Source organism: Salvelinus alpinus, chromosome 15 (assembly GCF_045679555.1).
Source record: "Salvelinus alpinus chromosome 15, SLU_Salpinus.1, whole genome shotgun sequence".
Classification (NCBI taxonomy): Eukaryota; Metazoa; Chordata; class Actinopteri; order Salmoniformes; family Salmonidae; genus Salvelinus; species Salvelinus alpinus.
The window spans coordinates 19,707,928-19,734,972 of record NC_092100.1 but is presented as its reverse complement, the minus strand read 5'-3'; the positions used below and the strand labels follow the sequence as shown (position 1 = coordinate 19,734,972).

The 27,045-nt window shown below is 44.4% G+C and overlaps 2 protein-coding genes across 3 annotated transcripts; one reads left to right on the top strand and one right to left on the bottom strand.

Annotated features, from left to right (window-relative positions):
• Positions 1 to 181: 181 nt before the first annotated feature.
• LOC139539641 (myeloid-derived growth factor-like) lies at positions 182 to 7,931 on the top strand. Of its 2 annotated transcripts, XM_071342770.1 has the most exons (6): positions 183 to 394; positions 1,036 to 1,086; positions 1,344 to 1,405; positions 1,756 to 1,837; positions 6,173 to 6,245; positions 6,731 to 7,931. In XM_071342770.1, the coding sequence occupies exons 1-6, from the start codon at positions 254 to 256 to the stop codon at positions 6,808 to 6,810; spliced, it is 489 nt and encodes a 162-aa protein (XP_071198871.1). In that variant the 5' UTR covers positions 183 to 253; the 3' UTR covers positions 6,811 to 7,931. The 2 variants fall into 2 exon arrangements, with proteins under 2 accessions (XP_071198872.1, XP_071198871.1); XM_071342771.1 differs by lacking the exon at positions 1,036 to 1,086 and having other exon boundaries at positions 182 to 394.
• LOC139539640 (uncharacterized) lies at positions 5,691 to 26,674 on the bottom strand. Its single transcript, XM_071342769.1, has 3 exons — positions 25,304 to 26,674; positions 13,728 to 14,616; positions 5,691 to 5,945 (listed from the first exon to the last, which is right to left on the bottom strand). The coding sequence occupies exons 1-2, from the start codon at positions 26,309 to 26,311 to the stop codon at positions 13,846 to 13,848; spliced, it is 1,779 nt and encodes a 592-aa protein (XP_071198870.1). The 5' UTR covers positions 26,312 to 26,674; the 3' UTR covers positions 5,691 to 5,945; positions 13,728 to 13,845.
• Positions 26,675 to 27,045: the final 371 nt, after the last annotated feature.

The window sequence follows — 27,045 nt, the reverse complement described above, 5'->3', positions numbered from 1 at the left end:
CGTGTGGTGAAAATGATCTATCGCAGAGAGATACTGATTGGATATTTAGATTTATGCAGGGTGAAAAAGAACAATACATTAAACTGTTTAACCACATATGTGTTTGTATATGAAAATATCAGGAAGTTTCGCGTATTTGAGAGCAAACGCGTGTTTTTCACGAATTCCCTCATCACTTGAATTATTTAGAGTTCCTGTGACAACACTCGGCAGAGCACTCGCACGAGTTGTCGATCAGTAGCAGCAGACCAAAATGGCGCAAAATAACTTTGCATTTCTTGCTTTGTTGGTTGTAACGTCAACAGTTACATTGGCTAGTGCCGATGAGCGAACGCAAACTGTGGAATTCAACGTAAAACCCGGCGGAATGGTGCACACGTTCTCTGAGAAAATGGTAAGCAATATAGCTAGCAACATCCAGCCAACAAACAGTACTGTACTACTAGACAGCTAGTGAAGTCGTGTATGTTGCATTGTAATGTTGTAAGTGGCACAAATATGCATACGAATTTCCGAGTAACGTTATAGTTCCCTGCAAACTATCTTGCTGTTGGTTCACATATGGTAGCTAATTCAAATAACAACCAAGAACATGATGGCACCGCTCACAAATTACATATAATTGAAACTATGTAGATAAAACATTTTTTTCTTAAGTCTCTGGTCGTCGCATGATGATGAGGAAACGACCTCTGATATGCTGACACGTCAGTACCGGAGTACCACAAGGAGGCTATTCATTGGTCTAGAATAGATCTACATTTTCCGACAGACGCAATCCATGTTGTCTTTTTGTTAAATCACAAATATACAATAGTAGCCTATGCATGTGAAAATAAAGTGTCCCGTTTTATTACAAATTGCAGATGTTTGAAATAATAATGAGCTATAAATTGTTTGACTCCCAAACATCCGATTTGACTTCCAAACACTTAGGCCTACAAATAAATAATGTGTTTTGTCTTTTAATGATCATTCCAGGCTCAATTTAATCAAGAGAAATGTAGATGTCTTAAATTCCTCCTACTTTCACAGAGAGAATATGAATGTTCATTCACGTATGCATCACAAGGGGGAACCAACGAGGTAGGTTGTATCCTGATCTAAGTTTAGGTTGTTTCAACCTAATAAATAGGACACTTCATTCTAGTCTAGAGTTGAAACATATGCTACCTGCGGTAAACTGATTCATAGGTTTTAGTGTGCAGTTTAAAAGTACATTCCAAAGTAGATCAACAGAAAGTACATTTCAACCTGTGCCATACTACTCACATACCTAAAGAATACATGATCAAAATAATAATATTATAATAACAGGTTTTCATGTTATGTTGTTTTAACAGCAATGGCTGATGAGTGTGGGCCTGAGCGAGGACGACAGTCTGTTCTCCTGCTCTTTGTGGAGGTAAACTGTAATCCCTGGTGTGAGGTCACACTGAACAATAGAAGTTAGACTGCAGAGATTTCCATGTACACTGAATGACTTATTCAACTGTCGCTTGGTGGTCATTCACCTGAGATATCTCAGGTCAATCAGTTCCAGTGTTTCATCTTGGCTTTGCCTAGTGAATAACTAATAGCAGAGTCAACAATCGTGCTTTATCTTGGCCAGGTCGCAGTTGTAAATGAGAACTTGTTCTCAACTGGCCCACCTGGTTAAATAAAGGTGAAATTGAAAAAATCAAATAAAACATCAGTAGTGATTTAATCCCTATCTTCATTTGTGTTGATTTCTCTGTTCCTCTATGTTGATAGACCCCAAGGGAAGTCCTACCTGTTTTTCACACAGTTCAAGGCTGAGCTGAAAGGAGCCAAGATTGAGTATGCCAGTGCATATGTAAGTATCCACCATATACAGATGGGTCATGTAATTTGCTCACCTGTCAGCATTTCTACATAATAATGCATTGGAGCACAATCTTTGCTAACATGTTTTGTGGTGTAAAGTAGATAAGGTCCAATGTCAGCATATTGTCGCAGCAGCATTGACCCGTCTTCTCCTCTGGTCTCCTGGTTCAAGTGCTCTTCTGTCTGTCTCAGTGATAATGATGTAGAACTGCATATCCCAATGGAAACATGTCTTCTACATTGACTGTATGTACCTACCTACACATTTTTAGACTTCGGTATGTTTTTATCCTGATTTACTGGCAAGCTACAGTTGAAGACGGAAGTTTACATACACTTAGGTTGGAGTCATTAAACTAGTTTTTCAACCTCTCCACACATTTCTTTTTAACAAACTAAAGGTTTGGCAAGTCGGTTAGGACATCTACTTTGTGCATGACACAAGTAATTTTTCCAACAATTGTTTACAGACAGATTATTTCACTTATAATTCACTGTATCACAATTCCAGTGGGTCAGAAGTTTACATACACCAAGTTGACTGTGCCTTTAAACAGCTTGGAAAATTCCAGAAAATTATGTCATGGCTTTAGAAGCTTCTGATAGGCTAATTGACATCATTTGAGTCAATTGGAGGTGTACCTGTGGATGTATTTCAAGGCCTACCTTCAAACTCAGTGCCTCTTTGCTTGACATCATGTGAAAAAAGAAATCAGCCAAGACCTCAGATAAAAAATTGTAGACCTCCACAAGTCTGGTTCATCCTTGGGAGCAATTTCCAAACGCCTGAAGGTACCACGTTCATCTGTACAAACAATAGTACGCAAGTATAAACACCATGGGACCACGCAGCCGTCACACGGCTCAGGAAGGAGACGCGTTCTGTCTCCTAGAGATGAACGTACTTTGGTGCAAAAAGTGCAAATCAATCCCAGAACAACAGCAAAGGACCTTGTGAAGATGCTGGAGGAAACAGGTACAAAAGTATCTATATCCACAGTAAAACGAGTCCTATATCGACATAACCAGAAAGGCCGCTCAGCAAGGAAGCCACTGCTCCAAAACCGCCATGGAAAAGACAGACTACGGTTTGCAAATGCACATGGGCACAAAGATCGTACTTTTTGGAGAAATGTCCTCTGGTCTGATGAAACAAAAATAGAACTGTTTGGCCATAATGACCATCGTTATGTTTGGAGGAAAAAGGGGGAGGCTTGCAAGCTGAAGAACACCATCCCAACCGGGAAGCACGGGGATGGCAGCATCATGTTGTGGGGGTGCTTTGCTGCAGGAGGGACTGGTGCACTTCACAAAATAGATGGCATCATGAGGAAAGAAAATTCTGTGGATATATTGAAGCAACATCTCAAGACATCAGTCAGGAAGTTAAAGCGTGGTCGCAAATGGGTCTTCCAAACGAACAATGACCCCAAGCATACTTCCAAAGTTGTGGCAAAATGGCTTAAGGACAACAGTCAAGGTATTGGAGTGGCCATCACAAAGCCCTGACCTCAATCCCATATAACATTTGTGGGCAGAACTGAAAAACCATGTGTGCGCAAGGAGGCCTACAAACCTGACTCAGTTACACCAGCTCTGTCAGGAGCAATGGGCCAAAATTCACCCAACTTATTGTGGGAAGCTTGTGGAAGGCTACCCAAAACATTTGATCCAAGTTAAACAATTTAAAGGCAATGCTACCAAATACTAATTGAGTGTATGTAAACTTCTGACCCACTGGTAATGTGATGAAAGAAAGAAAAGCTGAAATAAATAATTCTCTCTGCTTTTATTCTGACATTTCACATTCTTAAAATAAAGTGGTGATCCTACCTGACCTAAAGACAGGGAATACTAGGTTACTAGGATTAAATGTCAGGAATTGTGATAAACTGAGTTTAAATGTATTTGGCTACGGTGTATGTAAACCTCCAACTTCAACTGTAAATCAAAGCTAATATAGGGCTTTATATGGGTAGAGATGATAAAATAGATTGTCATGGCAACACACAGTACCAGTCAAAAGTTTGGACACAGCTACTCATTCAAAGGTTTTTCTTTATTTTAACTATTTTCTACATTGTAGAATAATAGTGAAGATATTACAACTATGAAATAACACATCTGGAATCATGTAGAAGAAAAAAAGTGTTAAACAAATCAAAATATATTTTATATTCTTTGAAGCAGCCATCCCTTGCCTTGATGACAGCTTTTCACACTTGGCATTCTGTCAACCAGCTTCACCTGGAATGCTTTTCCAATTGTCTTGAAGGAGCTCCCACATAGGCTGAGCACTTGTTGGCTGCTTTTCCTTCACTCTGCGGTCCAACTCATCCCGAACCATCTCAATTGGGTTGAGATTGGGTGATTGTGGAGGCCAGGTCATCTGATGCAGCACTCCATCACTCTCCTTCTTGTTTGAATAGCCCTTACATAGCCTGGAGTTGTGTTGGGTCATTGTCCTCTTTTAAAAACAAATTATAGTCCCACTAAGCGCAAACCAGATGGGATGGCGTATCGCTGCAGAATGCTGTGGTAGCAATGCTGGTTAAGTGTGCCTTGAATTCTAAATAAATCACAGACCGTGTCACCAGCAAAGCACCCCCACACCATCAGACCTCCTCCATGCTTCACTGTGGGAACCACACATGCGGTGATCATCCGTTCACCCACTCTGCGTCTCACAAAGACACAGCGGTTGGAACCAAAAATCTCAAATTTTCAGACCAAAAGAGAGATTTCCACCAGTCTAATGTCCATTGCTCATGTTTCTTGGCCCAAGCAAGTCTTCTTCTTATTGGTGTCCTTTAGTAGTGGTTTCTTTGCAGCAATTTGACCATGAAGGCCTGATTCACACAGTCTCCTCTGAACAGTTGATGTAGAGATGTTTCTGTTACATGAACTCTGAAGCATTTATTTGGGCTGCAATTTCTGAGGCTGGTAACTCTGATGAACTTATCCTCTGCAGCAGAGGTAACCCTGGGTCTTACTTTCCTGTGGCGTTCCTCATGAGAGCCAGTTTCATCATAGCGCTTGATGGTTTTTGTAACTGCATTTGAAGAAACTTTCAAAGTTCTTTTAAATTTTCCGAATTGACTGACCTTCATGTCTTAAAGTAATGATGGACTGTTTTTTGTCTTTGCTTATTTGAGCTGTTCTTGCCATAATATTAACTTGGTCTTCTACCAAATAGGGCTATTCTGTATACCACCCCTACCTTGTCACAACACAACTATTTAGCTCAAACTCAGTAAGAAGGAAAGAAATTCCACAAATTAACTTAACAAGGCACACGGGTTAATTGAAATGCATTCCAGGTGACTACCTCATGAAGCTGGTTGAGAGAATGCCAAGAGTGCGCAAAAGCTGTCAAGGCAAAGGGTGGCTACTTTGAAGAATCTCAAATATAAAATATATTTTGATTTTTTAAACACTTTTTTGGTTACTACATGATTCCATATGTGTTAATTCATAATTCTTATGGCTTCACTATTATTCTACTATTCTACAATGTAGAAAATAGTAAAAAATAAAGAAAAACCCTTGAATGAGTAGGTGTGTCCAAACTTTTGACTGGTACTGTAGGTATTTGAGAGAACATTATATTGCAGTCAGAGAGTACATTGTTACCATGTTGCATTCAGATCTAACCATGTATTCTTCTCCCAAGTGAATGCTGCTGTGTTCAGAGTACAAACAACTCTCAGACTAGTGTCACATCACATGTAAGTTGCACACAGAGTTCTAAGGCAGTGGTTCTTAAACCAGTCTGTGCTGTGTCCGTCCCACCATAAGTTTTTTATATCTCCCTCTGATCTACTATGTAAACTAGACTGATGTTTGTAGTCATGACGCAGTTTATTGCCACATCTTCACACAAATCAATGTCAACCCACCAGTGTTTACCGAAACACCATACAGGGAAACACTGTTCTGAGGAGTCTGTCAGGCGAGGAGGCTTTGTACATCGCCGCACATACACTGCTCTCCCACAGGCCTCTTCTTGACCATCCTCCCTCGCAAGGACAAAGCCTCAGACAGACGCTGTCGTCAGAACATAACCGTTCAACTTTTCCTCCTGACGGCACTGTCCCCTGTGAAAAGACAGAGAAAAAAACAACACTCACTAAACATTGGGATAAAAATAACCAGCACTCCTGAGAAGCAGAGCGTCTCCTCGACCTTGTCACTCCACTGTAACTCTCCTTGCCTCTGTCGTGATGAGTTTCTCTCTTTTCCATTCACACTTACATCCCCTTGTTTGTTATCCCTTTTCTCGTCAATCCCCTGCTCCCATCTCTCCCCGTCAACGTCTCCACAGTCCCAGACTGCGGCGGGAGGACAGAGGGATGTGACTTTGAAGGAAGATGAATTCACTGTGGGGGATTCTACAGGTGAGATGACTAGTCTGCTTGCTGCTGAGCTACTGCATTCCCGTATATCTGTCACAACAGATCAAAACTCTTCTTGTTTTTTACCTATTTGTCTGGAATGAAGCGTTTGCGACAAAAGTAGATAGAATTGATGATGGATCTATACTTTGGCACAATGTCAACAACAGCAATCTGAAGATTATAACAACCTACTACCACTGGCTTAGCATATACCTCCGTGGGGGGTGGGGCCATGGGTAATAATATCTTTGGAGGAGGGAGTTGGGCCCCCCCCCCCCTCCCCCTCCCCCCCATAGCATATGAACACGTTATAAGCCATGGCCAAAAATATAGAATTACAGGAAATTTGCTGTCAAACTGCAAACATTTCAGGGGGGGCCCTGCTAAATTGTGGTATGCCACAACTGAATGTTGTTTTTTCATTGAATGTTGTACTTGTGTTATGATGTTGTAGTAACTCGTTTCCTCTCCCATCACCCTTCCAGTGACCCACAAAGATGGGAAGTTCCGCGCTGAGCTCTCCAAACTGACTATTATTGGCCGGACACGACGCGATGAGCTTTGATTGGCTGGAAATCCGAATGACTGTTGTAATATCATCAAATGGTGACATCCAGGCGTGCTCTCAAGGCAGGCCATTGTGCTCTAATGTCGACAACAGTGGCAATTGAAGGACGATATTCAAGCACGAAGGACGATACAGTAATGAGTGACAGCTATGCTGTTGAATAAATCTATTGTTTTTTATGTTGAGGATTATGGCTTTATATGGAAAATTCATTATGTTCCATACTGTATGAGAATGCATCTTGGGATGTCTGATCTTAAAGGGTGTAGAGAGATATAGGATTTATCGGTCTTATGCTAAGCCAGGGAAATGTGAGTAATCTTTTGTCTTCATCGTGCGCACGTTAACAGATATACATTTTTCCAATCTGCTTCTTCTCTAAGCAAGTGAATGGTTAGTACAGACACTGTAGAGCATGGAGCCCCAGTTTATCTGTTCTTTTGATCTAGATAGAGCACCTGATTCAACCAACCAATCATCATTCAATGCAGTTGATTTAGTTTTTCTCCCTCTCTCACTCCTACCAACAGTCTTAATGAAGCTAGGTGGAGCTTTAGAACAGATGCTTATTTGGCCCACCAGGATTAGAGACATATTGCCTTGATGTAGAGGATAGTTAGCTTGCCAGCACATACCAGGTTCATCCCTGTCTGTCTAGAGGAGGCCCTCACTCAGCGTTGATTGTGGAGTCCCTTGGCTCCCAAAAGGAAATACCACCGGGCACTTATTTTTTAAATATTTTATTTTCTACCCCTTGGCTTTCTAAATCACAATGTGCTCCAATAAAAGTAATGTTGTCTGGGAATGTGAAATGTGTGTTCTCATGTTTTGTTTTGACACAGCTAATTGATCAGAATGTCCTTGCTAAGATTTCACACTGCTGTCCATGCTCAGGTTTGATGGTTTTCAGCTTGGATTACTTTCAGAGTTCTGAGTGCTGATTTCATGCTCTTGTTTTATATTATTAGGGCACACATTTTCAGTTCAGCAGATTCCATATGAAAATATAGCTATTACACAAAGACGAAATTTGATGTGCATAACGTTTTTGGACAGTTTGCAAACAATGTAAAACATTTTTTGGGGGGGATCGTTGAGTTAATAAAGCATAACACAAACATGGTCTCTTTTTTGCTTTCTTGAGTAAGGTAGCTCCAAAATGCAGGTGTTTCAGCCTAGCTCAGTGCTTTCTGTGGTGGTGGGGCATTCAGCGGAAAATAAACTCCCCTTTTCAGGACCCTGTCTTTCAAAGATAATTCGTATAAATCCAAATAACTTCACAGATCTTCATTGTAAAGGGTTAAAACACTGTTTCCCATGCTTGTTCAATGAACCATAAACAACTAATTAACTTGCACCTATGGAACGGTCATTAAGACACTAACAGCTTACAGACGGTAGGCAATTAAGGTCACAGTTATGAAAACTTAGGACACTAAAGAGGTCTTTCTGCTGACTGAAAAACACCAAAGAAAGATGCCCAGGGTCCCTGCTCATCTGCGTGAACCTGCTTTAAGCATGCTGCAAGGAGGCATGAGGTCTGCAGATGGGGCCAGGGCAATAAATTGCAATGGCCGTACTGTGAGACGCCTAAGACATCGCTACAGGGAGACAGGACGGACAGCTGATCGTCCTCGCAGTGGCAGACCACGTGTTACAACACCTGCACAGGATCGGTACATCCGAACATCACACCTGCGGGACAGGTTCAGGATGGCAACAACAACTGCCTGAGTTACACCAGGAACGCACAATCCCTCCATCAGTGCTCAGACTGTCCGCAATAGGCTGAGAGAGGCTGGACTGAGGGCTTGTAGGCCTGTTGTAAGGCAGGTCTTCACCAGACATCACTGGAAACAACGTCGCCTATGGGCACAAACCCACCGTCACTAGACCAGACAGGACTGGCAAAAAGTGCTCTTCACTGACTAGTCGCAGTTTTGTCTCACCAGGGGTGATGGTCGGATTCGCGTTTATCGTCGAAGGAATGAGCGTTACACCGAGGCCTGTACTCTGGAGCAGGATCGATTTGGAGGTGGAGGGTCCGTCATGGTCTGGGGCGGTGCGTCACAGCATCATCGGACTGAGCTTGTTGTCATTGCAGGCAATCTCAACGCTGTGCGTTACAGGGAAGACATCCTCCTCCCTCATGTGGTACCCTTCCTGCAGGCTCATCCTGACATGACCCTCCAGCATGACAATGCCACCAGCCATACTGCTCGTTCTGTGCGTGATTTCCTGTAAGACAGGAATGTCAGTATTCTGCCATGTCCAGCAAAGAGCCCAGATCTCAATCCCATTGAGCACGTCTGGGATCTGTTGGATCGGAGGGTGAGGGCTAGGGCCATTCCCCCCAGAAATGTCCGGGAACTTGCAGGTGCCTTGGTGGAAGAGTGGGGTAACATCTCACAGCAAGAACTGGCAAATCTGGTGCAGTCCATGAGGAGGAGATGCACTGCAGTACTTAATGCAGCTGGTGGCCACACCAGATACTGACTGTTATTTTTTATTTTGACCACCCCTTTGTTCAGGGACACATTATTCAATTTCTGTTAGTCACATGTCTGTGGAACTTGTTCAGTTTATGTCTCAGTTGTTGAATCTTGTTATGTTCATACAAATATTTACACATGTTAAGTTTGCTGAAAATAAACACAGTTGACAGTGAGAGGACGTTTCTTTTTTTGCTGAGTTTACGTAGCGTAGGGGTTGGTAATGTTCTCTACTTGCGCCGTGATTGGCTCAGTGTTCTGTCAGCTTGAAAATTCAAGCCCCTTGTGTGCTGCCATAGAGTTACATTAGAAGTGCCCATCCAAGAAGGCTCAAGGTCATTGGCCACAGATAAAATTACGTCAAATCATGTTATATCTACAGTACCTTTGATTGGACTGATCATGTCAACATCATACTTTCGAAATCTTTGCTCGCAGTCATCATCATGAATCAAGTCGACAATCTACTGGCAAATCTTTTTTAAGCCTTGTCATATGAAGAGAAATAATGAAGAGAATTTATAGATAAAACATATCGGTGCTCATCGACCATTGGACATCAACATTACACAACAAGTCGGACGTTGCAAATTCAACAATGAGTGGTTTGGAAGGAATCAGTGGCTAACTGCAAGCATTGCAAAGCAATCACTAGCCTGCTATTCAGTGGAGTGATTGTGTGGTCCCAAGTCTGGGTTTCAGGGTCTCTTTTCCAAGCTTAAAATGATAAACATTCAACATTGGCCATGCTGTCAATGAAGCATGATTTGTGCCGCGCTCAAAACAACTTAACTCGGACTGGGAAATCTGACTACAATGAGTTCAAGACATCTGGGAACTCGGGAAAAAATTAGCTCCGACTGGGAAAATACATTTTGAACGGTCATCCATCTCGGAATTGTAAGTCGGGAACTCAGGCCTCTTTCTAGAGCTACGACCTGAAGATCACTGATATCATCATGATTCAACCTTGTTTTTTCCCCCGAGTTCCCAGTTGTCTTGAAAGCACCATAAATCCAGAGAATAGCAGATTTTGATGACAAAGTTTGATGCAAAAATTTGCCCACGAAGGACCTTCCTGTTCAAAAATGTATTGTATGCTGCTGCATAAATTATGTAATATGCCAGGGAGATATGTATACTGAAGCTAAGAAAGTAATATTAAGTGTATGTTGTGTAGTAAGCTGTTAGTAGCCTATGTGCATCACCCTAATCATTTGGTCTATTTTTCCCTCTTAATTTTGCCTACTGTTCTGACTTGGTTGTGTATAACCTATTTTAGAGAAATGTAATCATCGAATATTGTAAGCGCTTTCATTGTCTGCTTATATGCCCCCTTTATTTATCCTACGGTTCTGACTTGGTGAACAGGGAGAACAGCCCAAGTTCTGAATTCTATCGCTGTACATTTCAAAAGTGCTGAACAAATAGTTATATTGACTACGTCCGTCATAGCTCTCTCATTAATGTCTTAATCGAAATTATGGATTGCCTCTTAGCCGCTTGTCGTCCCCTTATGCGATAGTTTGTACATCTCAATTGTCAATAGAAACCACGTTTGTTTCAGAAAGTCAGCCATATCAGCTATGTTTTTTTAAAAGGCAGTAAATGAGACTGAATGAACTTTTCCGCTGCCAGACAAGGCTCCGCTGATAGCCAGGTGTAGCAGTGGTAAGGTGTTGGGACTGCTTTTGGGACTCTGCTGTTGGGACAGCTTTATGTAGGCCCTAACAGTTTGTGGGCACCGTTTGTCACCGTTATAGTGCGATTAATGTATTGTTTAGTGTTGTGTTGTGTAGTGTAGTGGCTTTGCTGGCATGCATCCTCATTTTTGTTTTGTTTTTGTTTTCCCAATCAAGATGTACATGCTGAAATCGCCACTGCTTAAGTGTATTTAAAATCAAATACTTTTAGACTTTTACTCAAGTAGAATTTACTAGGTGACTTCCACTTTTACTTGAGTAATGTTTTATTAAGTTATCTTTACCTTTACTCAAGTATGACAATTGGGTATTTTTTCCACAACTGGCTGAAATAAAAGATCCCAGAAATGTTCCATATGCATAAAAAGCTTATTTCTCTCAAATGTTGTGCACAAATTTGTTTTCATCCCTATTAGTGAGCATGTATCCTTTGCCAATATAATCCATCCACCTGACAGATGTGGCATATCAAGAAGCTGATTAAACAGCATGATCATTACACAGGTGCACTTTGTGCTGGGTACAGTTAAAGACCACTCTAAAATGCAATTGGCCAGCTGAATCTAGGAATGGCCACCAAGCTGTTGCCAGAGAATTGAATGTTAATTTCTCTACCATAAGCTGCCTCCAACATCGTTTTAGAGAATTTGGCAGTATGTCCAACATGGCCTCACAACCGCAGACCACATGTAACCACGTCATTGGCAGTAGAATGGCAGTAGAGCACAGTGACTTTGAACGTGGAACCGTCATAGGATGCCACCTTTCCAACAAGTCAGTTGTCAGATTTCTACCCTGCTAGAGCTTCCCCGGTCAACTGTAAGTGCTGTGAAGTGTAAACATCTAGGAGCAACAACGACTCAGCCGCGAAGAAGTAGACCACATAAGCTCACAGAACGGGACAACCAAGTGCTAAAGCGCATAGCGCATTCAAATCGTCTGTCCTTGGTCACTACAGAGTTCCAAACTGCCTCTGGAAGCAACGCCAGCACAATAACTGTTTGTCGGGAGCTTCATGAAATGGGTTTCCATGGCAGAGCAGCCGCACTCAAGCCTAAGATCACTATACACAATGCCAAGTATCAGCTAGAGTGGTGTAAAGCTCGCCGCCATTGGACTATGGAGCAGTGGAAACGTGTTCTCCAGAGTGATGAATCCCGCTTCACAATCTGGCAGTCCGACGGACGAATCTGGGTTTGGCGGATGCCAGGAGAACACTACTTGCCCCAATGGATAGTGCCAACTGTAAAGTTTGGTGGAGGAGGAATAATGGTCTGGGCTGTTTTTCATGGTTTGGGCTAGGCCCCTTAGTTCCAGTGAAGTGAAATCTTAACACTACAGCATACAATGACATTCTAGATGATTCTGTGCTTCCAACTTTGTAGCAACAGTTTGAGAAAGGCCCTTTCCTGTTTCAGCATGACAATGCCCCCGTGCACAAAGCGAGGTCAATACAAAAATGGTTTGTCGAGATTGGTGTGGAAGAACTTGACTGGCCTGCACAGAGCCCTGACCACAACCCCATCGAACACCTTTGGGATGAATTGGAACGCAGACTGCGAGCCAGGCCTAATCGCCCAACATCAGTGCCCGACCTCACTAATGCTCTTGTGGCTGAATGGAAGCAAGCCCACGCAGCAATGTTCCAACATCTAGTGGAAAGCCTTCCCAGAAGAGTGGAGGCTGTTGTAGCAGCAAAGGGGGGACCAACTTCATATTAATGCCCATGATTTTGGAATGACACGTTCGACGAACAGGTGTCCACATACTTTTGTTCATGTTGTGTATCTGTGACCAATAGATGCATATCTGTATTCCCAGTAATGTGAAATCAATAGATGAGGGCCTAATGAATTAATTTCAATCGACTGAATTCCTTATATGAACTGTAACTCAGTAAAATCTTTGAAATTGTTGCATGTTGCATTTATATTTTTGTTCAGTTTATGAACAGGTCGTTACTATTGGCCATCTGTTACTACTATAACTGTTGACTTTTAACTTCCCATCAGAAAACATAGCCAACATTGTCTAAAAATTGCATTGGAAGGTATTCCTAAGATCCCTGATTAGAACAATGTTTCCAGTCCAAATGTATCTGCTGAAGTACATGTCAAGTCCACAAGATGGCATCAAATGAACTACAAATACAAATGATCTACAACATGCAATGGCCCGTTACAACCACTGTGATACAGGCAGATTGATTCTGAACTACGGGCACCATGATACGACCCGATGAGTGCGTCATCATTTCTCTCTTGTAAATGCTCTCGGACAGTTTGGACTGCGTTCCCCCATCTCTCTCTCTCTCTTCCTCTGTATTTCCTGATTGACATTTACAGGGAACAGATGGAGCTTGTGGATGAGGAGGATTGGGTTAGGCATCACCACCAAGGGCCCTTTGAAGGGTAGGACTAATGGCCAGCTGCCCCGCTGTCTCTGTCCCCCTCTCCCCCATCTCCCCCATACACACTTCCAAGCACTGGGTGACCAAGTCAGCCAAGAGACATGGTACGCCAAAGAGATGCTCTCACTTCCTATTTGGTTGTCATCATTCTGCTAAGTGGGCATCTACATCGGGCCCTAGTAGTTACAAGTGCGCCGAGCCAGGTGTTGCTGTTTCTTATCCTGTCTCTTATCCTTGGTCAGAGCCAAGCCAGAAAAGTGGACAGGGTGTCAGCACAAATGCAGCAGAACTCTGCTGACATATACCTACCCTGAGACACCTCTCATCACCTTGGAAACGTGGACTCTGCTCAAGTTGGTGAGCCTTAAATCACCCTCTGCTCCCTCAGCTCTGTGGCAGTTGCTCCATTGATCCAATCACCTCCCTCTCACACCGTGGTCGAGAGCAGTCTTCTCTTCACAGGATACGGGGGAGCCTTCCTGGGGTCCTTGCCTTTACTTGCCCCCCGATCAAAGTGCCCATCGTGCGGGTAAGGAGGCGGCTTGCGGCCCTTGGGCCCTGGAACTCTCCCTGGGCCATGTGGGACTGTCTGGCCCTGGGTTAGCCTCAGTGATTTAGCAGATGTTGTCCTCACTCCCTCCACCATGGTCTGGGTCTTAAGGGCTCTGGGTGGGCTGACAGGGAGAGGTGACCTCATGGGTGACCCTGTTTGGGTTTCTAAGGTGACAGAAGGACCGAGAGCAGAGGGGTGAGGAAGGGGACTTATTTCATGGGGGGAAAGTCCAAGGATGTGAAAGAGAGCAGAGTTAGAGGCAGGGTTGAGGGGGTAATGTAAACTCTTGCTCTTGACTGAGGGATCATGGGTGTTGGGGTGAGGTGGGTTGGTACTGATGGGGGACAGACCAGGGGTGGGAGGGCGAACAGGGCTACTCCTGTGAGGCCTGGGAGCAAGTTGGTGGGGGAGGCGGACCGGGCTGGAGGCAGGGTTGTGACGCTGGGGTGAGTTAGTCCTGATGAGGGAGGACAGAGCTGCGTCCCCCTGCCTGGTCTCCTCACCCCCTGGGCCTCTGGGCCTCTGATGGCTACTGCCCATCGCGACTCCACTGGAGGTGGAGCTACTGTCGCTGGGCAGGCTGGGGCTGGCTTCCCCTTCACTCAGGTCAATGGACGAGGTCAGCAGCTCAATCTGCTGCACCACCTGTGAAAGAGATTAAGATACATGTTAGAGATGGGGCTGGAGAGATGCGAGAAAATTAGATGGAGAAAATGTTTGATCTGCCTCAACCTTTGCTGTGTGTGGTCGTGCTGTTGCTAGGCTAATTGTTTTTCTCACTTAACTACTCAAGTTCTCTGGTGTCTTCCTTCAGGTCCCTGACCATCTGGTCCAGTAAGAGATTTTCCTTGCACCACACTATAAGAGCAGCATCGCTGGATGTTACTCCATACATTTATTTAACGTTCTACTATCATTTGCAATACCCCCGTGGAATACCCTTGGTCTCGGACTGCACTTATGCGGAACTTTCCACCTGGCACAGCAGGAGTGCCATATACAGTACAGTAATGCAGCAAGATAACGTGAGAGGGACCGATTTACATGTCACTTTTATGGGATGAGAATATGAGCCAGGGCTCAGGCGTTTCCATAAATGGATTAAAAGCATGGTTCCAGCTGCTCCCCTGTCAGCATCTGGTGGTGGAAGGACTGGAGAGGAGAGGGTACCGCTGCTGAGCATCACTTTAAAACATTGCATACATTAGGTAAATGGAGCATAGCAGGGTCGTTCCACGAAAAGAGCGCCTTTTGCGTATCTTTGATATTTTAAGCAGAAATTGTGCACCAATAGAAATTGTGCCCTTTAATATTGACCACATGGTACATTTAATACGTCAGATTTTTTTTTAAATGAATAAAGACTTGCTAAAGTACCCAAATTCAGTATTTTAACATGTTCCTCTGTTCACCCCTTCTAAGAAGATTTCAACCCACTTAACCCTAAAACGTTTTCACCATCATTGTAAAGCCCTAGTTATTTTGTTGATTTTACAAAGTCATTTCTGAAGATTATTATTTATTTAATGTGATTAGTGATTAATAAAATAAAATACAAAAACCACCCTGTTACGTGAACTGAACTTTTGCTTTAATATTTATTTCAAAATAAACATTGAACATTTAATAGTCAAATCATAGTGTAAAAGCAGTGAGCTGGTTCTACTCTTTTTGGCCATTTTTTGGCGTTTTGATGATGGGAAACTGAGCGTGTCAAGCATAACACATTAACCCTGTTACCAATAGATAGACAGGCTAGAAATGTCTCAACAATTTCATTTAGTAAAGTTTGCATTCAATTACCCCTCCCTGTTGCACACAGCAAGCTTCCATTCCCCTTGTCACAAAGGGATTTATGGCTGATTTAAGAGGAAATCAACAACCCTGTAACTTTATTTGGAACTTAATTTTTGTATTTAATTAACTTCTTGAGATGGGAAAGTTGTTTTTCATTAAGTTTAACATGTGCTCTTTATAACAGAATGTTAAAATGAGATGGGGGAAAAAATTTACGAAGTTACACTACCCAGAAGGTTTTCTCATTTGATGGAACCATAGAGAATGATAGAGGCCTCTACTAGCCAAAAGCCTGTATTAGCATGGGCAGCACGATTGAGGACTTTCACCATTTTGAAGTAGTCAAGTGGGTGGGACGTCTATTGGGTTAAGGAAGGATCATATGATTCCATCTGGGTCATCAGGAGGGATCAGCCAATGAATATACTCGTGAGAAGAAACTCCATAACTGCAGGTGGCAGTAAATCGGCAATCTTGGCTTTATACCTGTTCAAACAACACACTACAAGTGGCAGAATGTATTCCTTTCAGTTTGTTTACCAACAAAAGAGAATGGTGTTGGAATGTATAAAGGCCGTTTTACGGGCTCCTGACCAACTCTGCTATTTTGTATGTTTTTTTGCGCTGATCGGAACTTTTTACGCCATCATTTGCTATGACCGAAAATAACTTCTGTACATCAGAACAGCGATCACTAACCTCGATTTGGATGAAGATTTCTACTTCAATCAGTTGGCGGCAGAGGGCGTACTGCTAACCCCAGACCAGGCCATAATCCCGACACTCGGAAGAGAAAGAGACGACAATATAAAGGCTGATTTGCGGGGAACCCTGATGAAACTACAGACAAGTCAATAATCCGCCTCTACCCTCTGTTCTATTGGCGAATGTATAATCACTGGAGAAGATACTGGACAAGCTCCGTTCGAGACTATCCTATCAACGGGACCTGAAGAACTGGAATATCCTAAGTTTCTCGGAAACTTGGCTGAACAAGGACATGGATAATATTCTCTGGTTTTCTATGTATCGACAGGACAGAACGGTAGTGAAAGGTAAGCTCAAGGGGGGTGGTGTGTCTCTTTGTTAATTAGTAGTTGGTGGTCAATCTCTAATATTAGGTTTCAAGGTTCTGCTTGCCTGAGTTAGAACACCTCATGATAAGCTGTATACCATACTATTTACCAAATATTTACCATATTTTTCGTAGCTGTTTATTTACCACCACAAACTGAGGCTGGCACTAAGACTGCACTCAACGAGCTGCAGGGGGCCATAAGCAAACAATCAAATGTTCATCCAGAGGCGGCGCTCCTGGTGGTCGGTGATTTTAATGCAGGAAAACTGAAATCCGTCTTACCTCATTTCTACCAGCATGTCACCTGTGCAACTAGAGACAAAATAACTCTAGGTCACCTTTACTCCACACTCTGACCCTCAATGGATGTGGCAGTGTTGCAAACTATCACGGATTACGAAGGGAAACTCCGCTGCGAGCTGCCCAGTGACGCGAGCCTACCAGACAAGTTAAATGCTTTCTATGCTCGCTTCGAGGCACGCAACACTGAACCATGCGTAAGAGCACAAGCTGTTCCCGGATGACTGTGTGATCACGCTCTCCGTAGCCGATGTAAGAACTTTAAACAGGTTAACATTCACAAGGCCGCAGGGCCAAATGGATTACCAGGACGCATACTCAGATTATGCACCGACCAGCTGGCAAGTGTCTTCATTGATATTTTCAGCATCTCCCTAACCCAGTCTGTAATACATACATGTTTCAAGCAGACCACCATAGTCCCTGTGCTCAAGAACGCCAAGGTAACCTGTCTAAATGACTATCACACCATAGCACTCACATCTGTAATCATGAAGTGCTTTGAAAGGCTGGTCAAGGCTCACATCAACACCGTCATCCCAGACACCATGGACCCACTCCAATTCGTATACTGCCCCAACAGATCCACAGATGATGCAATATGTATGGCACTCCACACTGCCATTTCCCACTTGAACAAAAGGAAGACCTACGTCTTCAGGCACTTGTCATCTCCCGTCTGGATTACTGCAACTCGCTGTTGGCTGGGCTCCCTGCCTGTGCCATTAAACCCCTACAACTCATCCAGAACGCCACAGCCCGTCTGGTGTTCAACCTTCCCAAGTTCTCTCACGTCACCCCGCTCCTCCGCTCTCTCCACTGGCTTCCAGTTGAAGCTCGCATCCGCTACAAGACCATGGTGCTTGCCTACGGAGCTGTGAGGGGAACGGCACCTCCGTACCTTCAGGCTCTGATCAGGCCCTACACCCAAACAAGGGCACTGCGTTCATCCACCTCTGGCCTGCTCGCCTCCCTACCTCTGAGGAAGTACAGTTCCCGCTCAGCCCAGTCAAAACTGTTCGCTGCTCTGGCACCCCAATGGTGGAACAAACTCCCTCACGACGCCAGGTCAGCGGAGTCAATCACCACCTTCCGGAGACACCTGAAACCCCACCTCTTTAAGGAATACCTAGGATAGGATAAAGTAATCCTTCTAACCCCCCCCCCCTTAAAAGAGTTAGATGCACTATTGTAAAGTGGTTGTTCCACTGGATATCATAAGGTGAATGCACCAATTTGTAAGTCGCTCTGGATAAGAGCGTCTGCTAAATGACTTAAATGTAAATGTAAATGTACGTGAGAATGCTGTTCATTGACTATAGCTCAGCATTCAACACCATAGTGCCCTACAAGCTCATCACTAAGAGAAAGACCCTGGGACTGAACACCTCCCTCTGTAACTGGATCCTGGACTTCCTGATGGGATTCCCCCAGGCGGTGAGGGTAGGCAACAACCCATCCGCCACAATGACACTCAACACGGGGCCCCTCAGGGGTGCGTGCTTAGTCCCCTCCTGTACTCCCTGTTCATCCCCGACCGCATGACTACGCATGACTCCAACACCATTATTAAGTTTGCTGACAACACAACGGTGGTAGGTCTGATCACCGACGACGATGAGACAGTGTGCCAGGACAACAACCTTTCCCTCAACGTCAGAAAGTCAAAGGAGCTGATCGTGGACTACAGGAAACGGATGGCCAAGTACGCCCCCATCCACATCACTATGGATCTATCATGGTCCAAATATGCCAACACAGTCGTGAAGAGGGCACAACAACGCCTCTTCCCTCTTAGTAGGCTGAAAAGATTTGGCATGGGCCCTCAGATCCTCAAAAAGTTATACAGCTGCACCATTGAGAGCATATTGACTAGCTACATCACCGCTTGGTATGGCAACTGATTCGTCATCCGACCGCAAGGCTTTACAGAGGATAGTGTGGGCAGCCCAGTACATCATTGTTGAGCTCCCTGTCATCCAGGACCTCTATACCAGGCGATGTCAGAGGAAAGCCATAAGAATTGTCACAGACTCCAGCCACCCAAGTCATAGACTGTTCTCTCTGCTATCACACGGCGACGGTACCGATGCACCAAGTCTGGAACCAACAGGAACCTGAACAGCCTCTACCCCCAAGCTATAAGACTGCTAAATAGTTAGTTAAATAGTTAACCAAATAGCTACCTGGACTATCTGCATTGACCCTTTTTGCACTAACTTTTTTGAATCATCACATCCGTGCTCCTACCGTTTACTATCTAGCACTTTATTCCTAGTCATACAGTGGGTATAGAAAGTCACCACCCCCTTTCAAAATGTTCACCTTTTGTTGCCTTACAGCCTGAAATGAAAATACATAAAATTATACTTTTCCCAGCTTTATTTACACACAGTAACCCACAATATCCATTAAAAAAAATTATACCCAAAACAGTAAAATGCCCTATTTGGATAAGTGAACCCCCCCTTAGAATTTAAATTGCAAACTTGCTGAGGTATAACCAACCACAAATCAAGCTAATTGGCTTCCATCTGTGATCAGTTGTAGTGACTTTGATTAGTTCAGAATAAAAGCAGTTGTTCATAGAGGACTCCACTGCTTAGTAGTGCAATTCAAAACAAATAATCCATTATGGGTGGTACTTTCAAAAGATCTATGAGATAAAGTTGTGGAAATGACAAGTCAGGGGATGGATATGAAAAGATTTAAAATGCTTTGTCTATCCCTCGGAGCACAGTTATGACCATTATTACAAAGTGGAAGGCGTATGGCACCACCCAGACCCTGCATAGATCAGGCCGTACCTCCAAACTGGATGACCTGGCAAGGAGGAGACTGATCAGAGAGGCTACCAAGAAGCCAATGGTGACTTTGAAGGAGCTTCAGGCCTTTATGGCAAATATTGGTCAATGTGTGCATGTGACCACAATACCACAAGCGCTCCACAAATCTGGCCTCTATGGGAGGGTGGCAAGAAAAAACACTCCTCAAAAAAAGCCACATCAAGTCTGGTTTGAGCTTTGCCAAAACGCACATTGTAGATTCCGAGGCCAAATCAAATCAAATTTTATTTGTCACATACACATGGTTAGCAGATGTTAATGCGAGTGTAGCGAAATGCTTGTGCTTCTAGTTCCCGACAATGCAGTAATAACCAACGAGTAATCTAACCTAACAATTTCACAACAACTACCTTATACACACACGTGTAAAGGGATGAAGAATATGTACATAAAAATATATGAATGAGTGATGGTACAGAACGGCATAGGCAAGATGCAGTAGATGGTATAGAGTACAGTATATACATATGAGATGAGTAATGTAGGGTATGTAAACATTATATTAAGTGGCATTGTTTAAAGTGGCTAGTGATACATTTTTTACATGCATTTTTCCATTATTAAAGTGGCTGGAGTTGAGTCAGTATATTGGCAGCAGCAACTCAATGTTTGTGGAAAAAGATGCTGTGGTCAGATGAGACCAAAATTGAACTTTTTGGCCTGAATGCAAAACGATATATCTGGCGAAAACCCAATACATCTTTCCACCCAAGGAACACAAAGTCTATAGTAAAGCACGGTGGTGGCAGTTGTAACGATGTGCGCTGAGAGTCGGGAAGCAAGTTCAGGGAGTATGTGTTTTAATAAATAAACGCAACATAATACCAAATAAGAAACATGGGCAACGCACAGACATGACACAGAAACAATGGCGCCTGGGGAAGGAACCAAAGGAGTGACATATAAAGGGCAGGTAATCAAGGAGGTGATGGAGTCCAGGTGAGTGTCATAATGCGCGTAACGATGTTGACAGGGGTGCGCCATGATGAGCAGCCTGATGACCTAGAGGCCGGAGAGGGAGCGCATGTGACAGCAGCATCCTGTTGAGGGGTTGTTTCTCTTCAGCAGGGAGCACTTGTCGGGATAGAAGGGAAAATGGACAGTGCAAAATACCGACAGATTTATGAGAACATGCAGCCCTCTGCCAGGAAGTTGAAAATGGGAAGATGGTTCACGTTTCAACATGACAATGACCCAAAGCACACTGCCAAAGTAATTGTACAGTGGCTGAAGGACAAGAAGGTGAATGTCCTTGAGTGGCCTAGTCAGAGCCCCGACCTAAATCCCATCCAGAATCTGTGGAATGACTTAAAGAGAGCGGTCCATGAGCGGTCACTATGCAATTTGACTGAGCTTGAACAATTTTGCAAGGAAGAATGGGCAAATATTGCACAGTCTAGGTGTGCAAAGTTAGTAGAGACGTATTCAAAGAGACTTATGGCTGTAATTCAAGCAAAAGGTGGTTCCACCAAGTATTAACTCAGGGGGGTGTTCACTTATCCAAATATGGTATTTTACTGTTTTAATTGTGGGTTAATTTTTCTCACTTGGATATTGTGGGTTACTGTGTGTAAATAAAAAGTCTGATTTTATGTGTTTTAATTTCAGGCTGTAAGGCAACAAAAGGTGAACATAGAATTACCTCGTACACCTGCACATCGACTTGGTACTGATGCTCCTTGTATATAGCCAAGTTATCGTTACTCATTATGTATCTATTACTACTTTTCTATTATTTCTCTATTTTCTTTCTCTCTGCATTGTTGGGAAGGGCCCGTAAGCATTTCACTGTTAGTCCACACCTGTTGTTTCGAAGCAAGTGACAAATAGCATTTGTCCAGCTGTTCCATGGACACAATATGCGAACTGATTGCCCCCATCTATCTTCAGAGCTCGTGCTGTTAGGTGACCTAAACTAGAACATGCTTAACACCCCGGCCATCCTACAATCTAAGCTTGATGCTCTCAATCTCACACAAATTATCAATGAACCTACCAGGTACAACACCAAATCCGTAAACACGGGCACCCTCATAGATATCATCCTAACCAACCTGCCCTCCAAATACACCTCTGCTGTCTTCAACCAGGATCTCAGCGATCACTGCCTCATTGCCTGCGTCTGTAATGGGTCCGCGGTTAAACAACCACCCCTCATCACTGTCAAACGCTCCCTAAAGCACTTCAGCGAGCAGGCCTTTCTAATCGACCTGGTCTGGGTATCCTGGAAGGATAATGACCTCATTCCGTCAGTAGAGGATGCCTGGTTATTCTTTAAAGGTGCTTTCTTCACCATCTTAAATAAGCATGCCCCATTCAAAAATTTAGAACCAGGAACAGATATAGCCCTTGGTTCACTCCAGACCTCACTGCCCTCGACCAGCACAAAAACATCCTGTGGCGTTCTGCATTAGCATCGAATAGCCCCTGCGACATGCAACTTTTCAGGGAAGTTAGGAACCAATATACACAGGCAGTTAGGAAAGCAAAGGCTAGCTTTTTTCAAACAGAAATTTGCATCCTGTAGCACTAACTCCAAAAAGTTCTGGGACACTGTAAAGTCCATGGAGAACAAGAGCACCTCCTCCCAGCTGCCCACTGCACTGAGGCTTGGAAATACTGTCACCACCGATAAATCTGCGATAATTGAGAATTTCAATAAGCATTTTTCTACGGCTGGCCATGCTTTCCACCTGGCTACCCTTACCCCGGTCAACAGCCCTGCACCCCTCACTGCAACTTGCCCAAGCCTCCCCCATTTCTCCTTCACCCAAATCCAGATAGCTGATGTTCTGAAAGGGCTGCAAAATCTGGAACCCTAAAAATCAGCAGGGCTAGACAATCTGGACCCTCTCTTCCTAAAACTATCCGCCGAAATTGTTGCAACCCCTATTACTAGCTTGTTCAACCTCTCTTTCGTATCGTTTGAGATCCCCAAAGATTGGAAAGCTGCCGCGGTCATCCCCCTCTTCAAAGGGGGAGACACTCTAGACCCAAATTGCTACAGACCTATATCTATCCTACCCTGCCTTTCTACGGTCTTCGAAACCCAAGTCAACAAACAGATCACCAACCATTTTTTAATCCCACCGTACCTTCTCTGCTATGCAATCTGGTTTCAGAGCTGATCAGGGGTGCACCTTAACCACGCTCAAGGTCCTAAACGATATCATAACTGCCATCAATAAGAGACATTACTGTGCAGCCGTATTTATCGACCTGGCCAAGGCTTTCGACTCTGTCAATCACCACATTCTTATTGGCAGACTCAACAGCCTTGGTTTCTCAAATGATTGCCTCGCCTGGTTCACCAACTACTTCTCTGATAGAGTTCAGTGTGTCAAATCGGAAGGCCTGTTGTCCGGACCTCTGGCAGTCTCTATGGGGGTGCCACAGGGTTCAATTCTCGGGCCGACTCTCTTCTCTGTATACATCAATGATGTTGCTTTTGCTGCTGGTGATTCTCTGATCCACCTCTACGCAGACGACACCATTCTGTATACTTCTAGCCCTTCTTTGGACACTGTGTTAACTAACCTTCAGATGAGCTTCAATGCCATACAACTCTCCTTCCGTGGCCTCCAACTGCTCTTAAATACAAGTAAAACTAAATGCATGCTCTTCAATCGATCACTGCCCGCACCTGCCCGCCCATCCAGCATCACTACTCTGGACGGTTCTGACTTAGAATATGTAGACAACTACAAATACCTAGGCGTCTAGTTAGACTGTAAACTCTCCTTCCAGACTCACATTAAGCATCTCCAATCCAAAATTAAATCTAGAACCGGCTTCCTATTTTGCAACAAAGCAACTGACCATCCTACCGATCCTCGACTTCGGCGATGTAATTTATAAAATAACCTCCAACACCCTACTCAACAAATTGGATGCAGTCTATCACAGTGCCATCTGTTTTTTCACCAAAGCCCCATATACTACCCACCACTGCGACCTGTACGCTCTCATTGGCTGGCCCTCGCTTCATACTCGTCGCCAAACCCACTGGCTCCAGGTCATCTACAAGTCTCTGCTAGGTAAAGCCCCACCTTATCTCAGCTCACTGGTCACCATAGCAGCACCCACTCGTAGCACGCGCTCCAGCAGGTATATCTCTCTGGTCACCCCCAAAGCCAATTCCTCCTTTGGCCGCCTTTCCTTCCAGTTCTCTGCTGCCAATGACTGGAACGAACTGCAAAAATCACTGAAACTGGAGACTCCTATCTCCCTCACTAGCTTTAAGCACCAGCTATCAGAGCAGCTCACAGATCACTGCACCTGTACATAGCCCGTCTGTAAACAGCCCATCCAACTACCTCATCCACATACTGTACTTATTTATTTATTTATCTTGCTCCTTTGCACCCCAGTATCTCTGTTTGCACATTCATCTTCTGCACATCTACCATTCCAGTGTTCAATTGGTATATTGTAATTACTTCGCCATTGTGGCCTATTTATTGCCTTACCTCCCTTATTGCCTTACCTCCCTCATTTGCACAAACTGTATATAGACTTTTTGTACTGTATTATTGACTGTATGATTGTTTATCCATGTGTAACTCTGTGTTGTTTGTGTTGATCTGCTGTGCTTTATCTTGGCCAGGTCGCAGTTGTAAATGAGAACTCGTTCTCAACTAGCCTACCTGGTTAAATAAAGGTGAAATAAAATAAACAGACGTCATATTGGAAACGATATAGGGATGCTATCTCTATCATTCTCTATGGGTGGAACGACCCAGCAAACACCACTTCCTCCCTTTAAAAATGCAGTGAATTCTTCACTTCTATGCTGTTTCATTGATAAGACTGTAACACTGTGGTGGAGAGACGCTTTGCAAGCAGTATAACAGTGTATATCAATTCAGACGCCTCTTTAATGCATGTTAAATTATCAAACGTATGAACTGGTATTATACTCTTTCTGGGGAGTGCAAAAGTAACACACTGTACAACTGCTCTTCACAGTCCCTTCAGGACCTGAAATAGCATGATAATATGTTTATACAAATATCAAAAGAACATCAAAGAAAGCAGCTGAAATATTTTTAAGGCTATATGACAATACCAGGGTATTGCTCACTATCCCCTCCCAAAACAACTTTTTTTTTCAAGTATTTGACACTTATTGAGACAGTTTGGAAATCAGAACAGTGGGATGCGGGGATTGAACCCCAATCTCCGTTGTACATGTGACTTGTGCCGGGGAGTGTTACCACTATACCACAGTTCTGCACGAGAAACAGCTTTAAATCCTCCCATCAAAGATAGACCCTATCTGTAACTTATAGGCAAACAGAAACGTCTTTACCTCCTTCATCTCCTGATGGATGTCCTTCAGGCCTCCTAGAACCTCCTCCAGGTTCTCCACCACTCTCCGGATCTGATCCCGGACCACCTTCCGGTGGCTCCTCTTCGACCCAGTCAGCCCTGGCCCTCTCCTGGAGCCATGGTGCCCGCTGGCGGGCCTGGTCTGGACATCCTCTGGGGTGGGACAGGGCTTACTGGGACTCTGCTGGGGTCGGAGAGTGGGACCTCCCATATTTCTCTGAGGAACCTCTGTAGAGAATATGACCTCATGCAGAGAGCTGGGTCCATTGTAACCCTCCACAGGTTTAGTGAAGTATTTCTGTTCTCTTCTGGTCTCTGGTCCGCCTACTGGTCTAGTCAAGTCTCTCTGGATGTTTCTGACTTTTTTGGGGGTGGAACTCAAGGTAGAACCAAAACTCTGGTGTCTGGGTAAGCCCTGTTTGGCTGTGGCTGAATCCACCCAGCTGGATTTATGAAGGTTTCTCTGACAGGTCTGTCTGGGGTAACCCCAAAGCTGGTCCTCCAAACAAACAGGCACTTTACAGCTGTCTTGACCTTTGAACTGTGTTGGTGGAGCGGGGGCAGTCACGTAGTTCCTGACTGAGGGGTGTGGTAACGTCTGGCGGTGGTTCCAAACAAAGGAGCGTTCTGTGTAGTGGTTCCTGACAGATGCGCTGTGTCTCAGGCCTGGCTCTGGAGACGGGACCTGGCTCCACCTGGAAGGACTGCCAACTTGGCTTCTTAAATCTAGCTCCTCCAGTCCCAGTCCATTCAAATGGGGACCCATCCTTTCCTTCCCATGTATATTGTTGATTACCTCTTGTGATTTATAGCCTACCTCTTTGGTCCTGTTGGGATAGGTAAGGTTGGCATCAGTCCGCCTGCGCTGCCCATTGAGTCCCATGTCGCTGTGATGGGCCCTGAATCTATTGTGGAGCCAGAGGTTGAGATGAGGGTTGCTGTGCTGAAAGCCTCTGTGCTCCCCAGGTGCTCTGATGTCTGAGAACATGATGGAAGCAGTCCAGCAGCCACAGAGGAAGACTCCTTAAAGAATTAGCTTTTTTCCCTCCAGCTTCCTGCCCTTGACATTCACATGGAATGTTTTTCTCATTGACTTCTACTTCTCCCGTTCTTTTCCTCTCTTTCGAAAACTTTCTTCCGCTTAATTCTCCTCAGACCCCCACCCACTCGCTCCCCTTTCCTGTCCAAGCCTGTTTCTGATTGTATCCCTTTGTTTTTTCTCTCTTTCTCTTCCTGGTCCTCCCCCCTCACTCTCCGTCTTAGCGCGCTGTGATCCTTACTGCTTCCCCCTGTTGCCCTCTCTGCTGCTCATGGCCTCTCTGTCTTCCTCTCCCTGCGTCTCTGGCTCAGTGGCTGTGGCACGCTTCCTGTCTTCCCCCCTCTCTCTCTCTCCCTCACACTAATTCCTCCTGCCGCCCAGCACTGCGCTATCTCCCTTTCTCGCTCTTTATTCCTCCCACTCCTTCTCACTGCTGTACCTCCCTCTGTACCTTTCTCCCTCTTCCCCTCTCTCTCTCTGTATCTGTCTCTCTCTCTCCCATTTAACCCGCTTGTAGAGTGAGACTAGTGGAACTTCAATCAAGATTCTTGTTTTTTAATCCCTGGTAGACGCTGTGTCCCCACGTGAGCCTCCCCACTCCGCCTCTCATCTGATTACTCCTGTTCGGCTTGGGATACCAGAAGGGGCGAGAAGGGGATAAGGAGGGGGTGGGGTGGGTGCAC